Source organism: Gymnoscopelus microlampas (assembly GCF_963454915.1).
Source record: "Gymnoscopelus microlampas genome assembly, chromosome: 3".
Classification (NCBI taxonomy): domain Eukaryota; kingdom Metazoa; phylum Chordata; class Actinopteri; order Myctophiformes; family Myctophidae; genus Gymnoscopelus; species Gymnoscopelus microlampas.
Genome location: NC_139940.1, coordinates 17,741,898 through 17,744,664, shown reverse-complemented (window position 1 = coordinate 17,744,664; position 2,767 = coordinate 17,741,898). Strand labels below are relative to the sequence as shown.

Here is a 2,767-nt window from a genome sequence, read left to right as displayed (position 1 = left end):
CAGCTACCGCACACCAGTTCATAATAAACACACGACCACTCCATGCCACGCCCATACTTTGCATATACACACACACTCAGACTGAGAGAGAGAGAGAGAGAGAGAGAGAGAGAGAGAGAGAGAGCCTATATAAACCAGCCACGGAGCAGCCATACTTTAGCTCAGAGGAATGAGGGGAAATGGAGAGAGCGCGGCGAGAGCTAGTTGAACGCAATACGGAGAGGGAGAGAGAGAAAGAGAGAGAGAGAGACAGAGAGACAGAGAGAGAGGGAAAAGAAATGATCTAATTTTGATCGAGAGGGAAGCTAGGGGAATAAGCGCACAAAGCAGAGCCCGGCACTCTGCCTTTTAAAGCGGTCGAGGGAGGGAATTATAGAGCAGATGATATAACTCCCTTCGCCCCTGAGAAGAAGCGAAAGGAAAAAACCCTCAACAAAACACCCATATCGCACTGCTCAATCTTTAACTGGCTGAGACAGTGGTGAGCAGAGAGAGAGATAGAGAGAGAGGGTGAAGAGAGAGGGGGTGGGTGGGGGTTGTAGGGGGGTGAGGAAGGTAAGATGGAGGGTGGCAAGGCACTATCGAGCGGCTCGGCGCGAGAGTACATTCGAAAATGCTTAAAATTGCCAAAGCGTCCCGGCCCCTCGGAGCACAACTCATCCATAATTCCTCGACAACACCCGCGCTCCCACAAAGCCATTTATACTTCACCATATTCATACTTTATTGAACGAGCCCCGACTGATCCCCGTGTACTCCTCCTGCCTGGCCCCTGCGGGCGGTGTGATGTGCTGCTGAGGATCCTCAGCCATTTCTCAGCTCTCTTTAACTTTAATACACGCTCTCTGTATATATTATATACCTCTCTCTCTCTCTCTCCTCTGCTCACCTGTTCTACCGTACACCCTCCCTCTCTCCTTCTCCCCTCCCTCCCTCGCTCCCTCTCTGTCTCGTCCTCGTCCCCTCTCTATCACTCCTCCTTTTGTCATCTCCTAATAATGAGAGGATTACAGCTGGGCTTTCGCTCCCGACGAGAAAGGAAGGAATATAAGTCGCTTTAAATGCGCTAAAGAGCAGAGTAATTATTTCAGAATGTCATTAGGGGGGATAAAGGAAAGGTTCAGAAGTCTTGAAAATGAAAGACAAACAGGCAGAATGAAAGGAAAATTGAATAAATGTGCAAAAATAACAAATGATGGATGTTTTTTTCTGAATGCTTACCATAAGTACACACATATACACATCCATATGTACAGTAAACACATCAACAGAACCAGTATACATATCTCTGAATTCCTTATTTGTATAATAAAAAGAGAACAGCAACATAAATTAAATGAAACTTTTAAAGAAATATGAAAACAGTTTACTATTGAAACACGTTATGAAAGCTACTATACTAACACAGAATATTAGCCTAGAGGTGCAAAGCCGAACAAACTACTGTCAAGTGATCTTTAAAGAAAAAAATACAAAAGAATAAAAAAAAAACTTGTTTCATTTGTCTTTACGAGAAACCAGAGGTCTTATTGCGTTTTTTAAATTAATTATTATTGTTATTATTTGAACAATTTATGATTGTTGTTACTGTTATTATTATTATTGCTGTTGTTATTATTATAATTGTAAATGTTACAGAACTGTACACTTCCCATGTTATGGTTTTTATCTACTGTTAGAGAAGTTTCCACCCTTTTTCCTCCACTCTTTCCCCCTTTCTTCTCTTTCCCCTGTCTTTCTTCTCTCTCTCTCTTTGTCTCCTGTGCCTAGTTGTCCTCCTGTTTATTTTAGAGTCATATGTGTCACTGTTGATATATAGCTAACTATTTCTTTATAGGGGAAAGATACAAAGCACGACAAAATAAAAAAAAAAGACTCCAAAAATAACCTCTGGAAGACCAGTCTGTTTATTTGTTCCATTTGGGTTTTATTTTAATTAGCGGAAGGTGGCTTTGAAATCCTTGTGTAAAGACAACAGACAGAGCTTTATGATTGGATCAATGGGGAATAGTGATCAATGGGGAATCGTGATCAATGGGGAATAGTGATCAATGGGGAATAGTTAGGAATTGAGGAGACAGAAATGAAGGTAGTGATATAGGGAAGACGGAGGATGAAGGCTCTGTGCGTGCGTGCTTTTGTGTGCGTTTGTGTGTGTACTCTGGTCCATATCCGTTAGATGGAGTTCTCCTTAACGTTATTACTTTCGATTCTTTCCCCTACAATGTTTCACCGGAAAGGAAGAATGTGGTCAATAGGAAAATTCCATTGACCAGATCTGTGGAGGGCACTGTGGAGTAACCAAAAACATTTTTTCCTTCCGGTAAAATATTTTCTTTTCTGGCACAAAAAGTGTATTTTAGACGTGAGGTGGGGGGCTCAGAGTGTTCCCACTTAGTAGAGTAGGCTTTCAACTCCATAAAACCGTCTTTGTTTTGGTGAGTAGCAAAAGTGTATTTTTTATTTGTACTACAGACGAGAGGCTGCGCTACCGCGGTGCGAGGGGAAAGAATCGAAAGTACCATAGAGTTAAGGAGAACTCCTTCTAACGCTATGGACCAGAGCTATGTACTTGTATAACTAACTACATTTGCGAGAGCCAAATGTCTCCCATGCACAAGTAATAGCAGAATTTGAGAAATAGACATTGTGAGGAAAATGTTCCTGGTGCTCACGAGAGAAATGGTTATTTCCCTGGGTGAAAATGTTTAGAGTTAAGCTCATTAGGAAAAGATTTAGAGGTTAGGGTTGGGATTAAGTTAAATAT

The 2,767-nt window shown here is 41.7% G+C and overlaps 1 protein-coding gene across 1 annotated transcript in view; it reads left to right on the top strand.

Annotated features, from left to right (window-relative positions):
* The window catches only part of cadm4 (cell adhesion molecule 4), a gene marked incomplete at its 3' end in the record, with an annotated part of 104,235 nt that extends 101,686 nt beyond the window's left edge, over window positions 1–2,549 (top strand). Inside the window, exon 10 of the mRNA XM_084052245.1 lies at window positions 2,476–2,549. Within this exon, the coding sequence (XP_083908371.1) occupies window positions 2,476–2,549 (74 nt within the window). The remainder of the gene's footprint in view (window positions 1–2,475) is intronic.
* Between the last annotated feature and the right edge of the window lie 218 nt (window positions 2,550–2,767).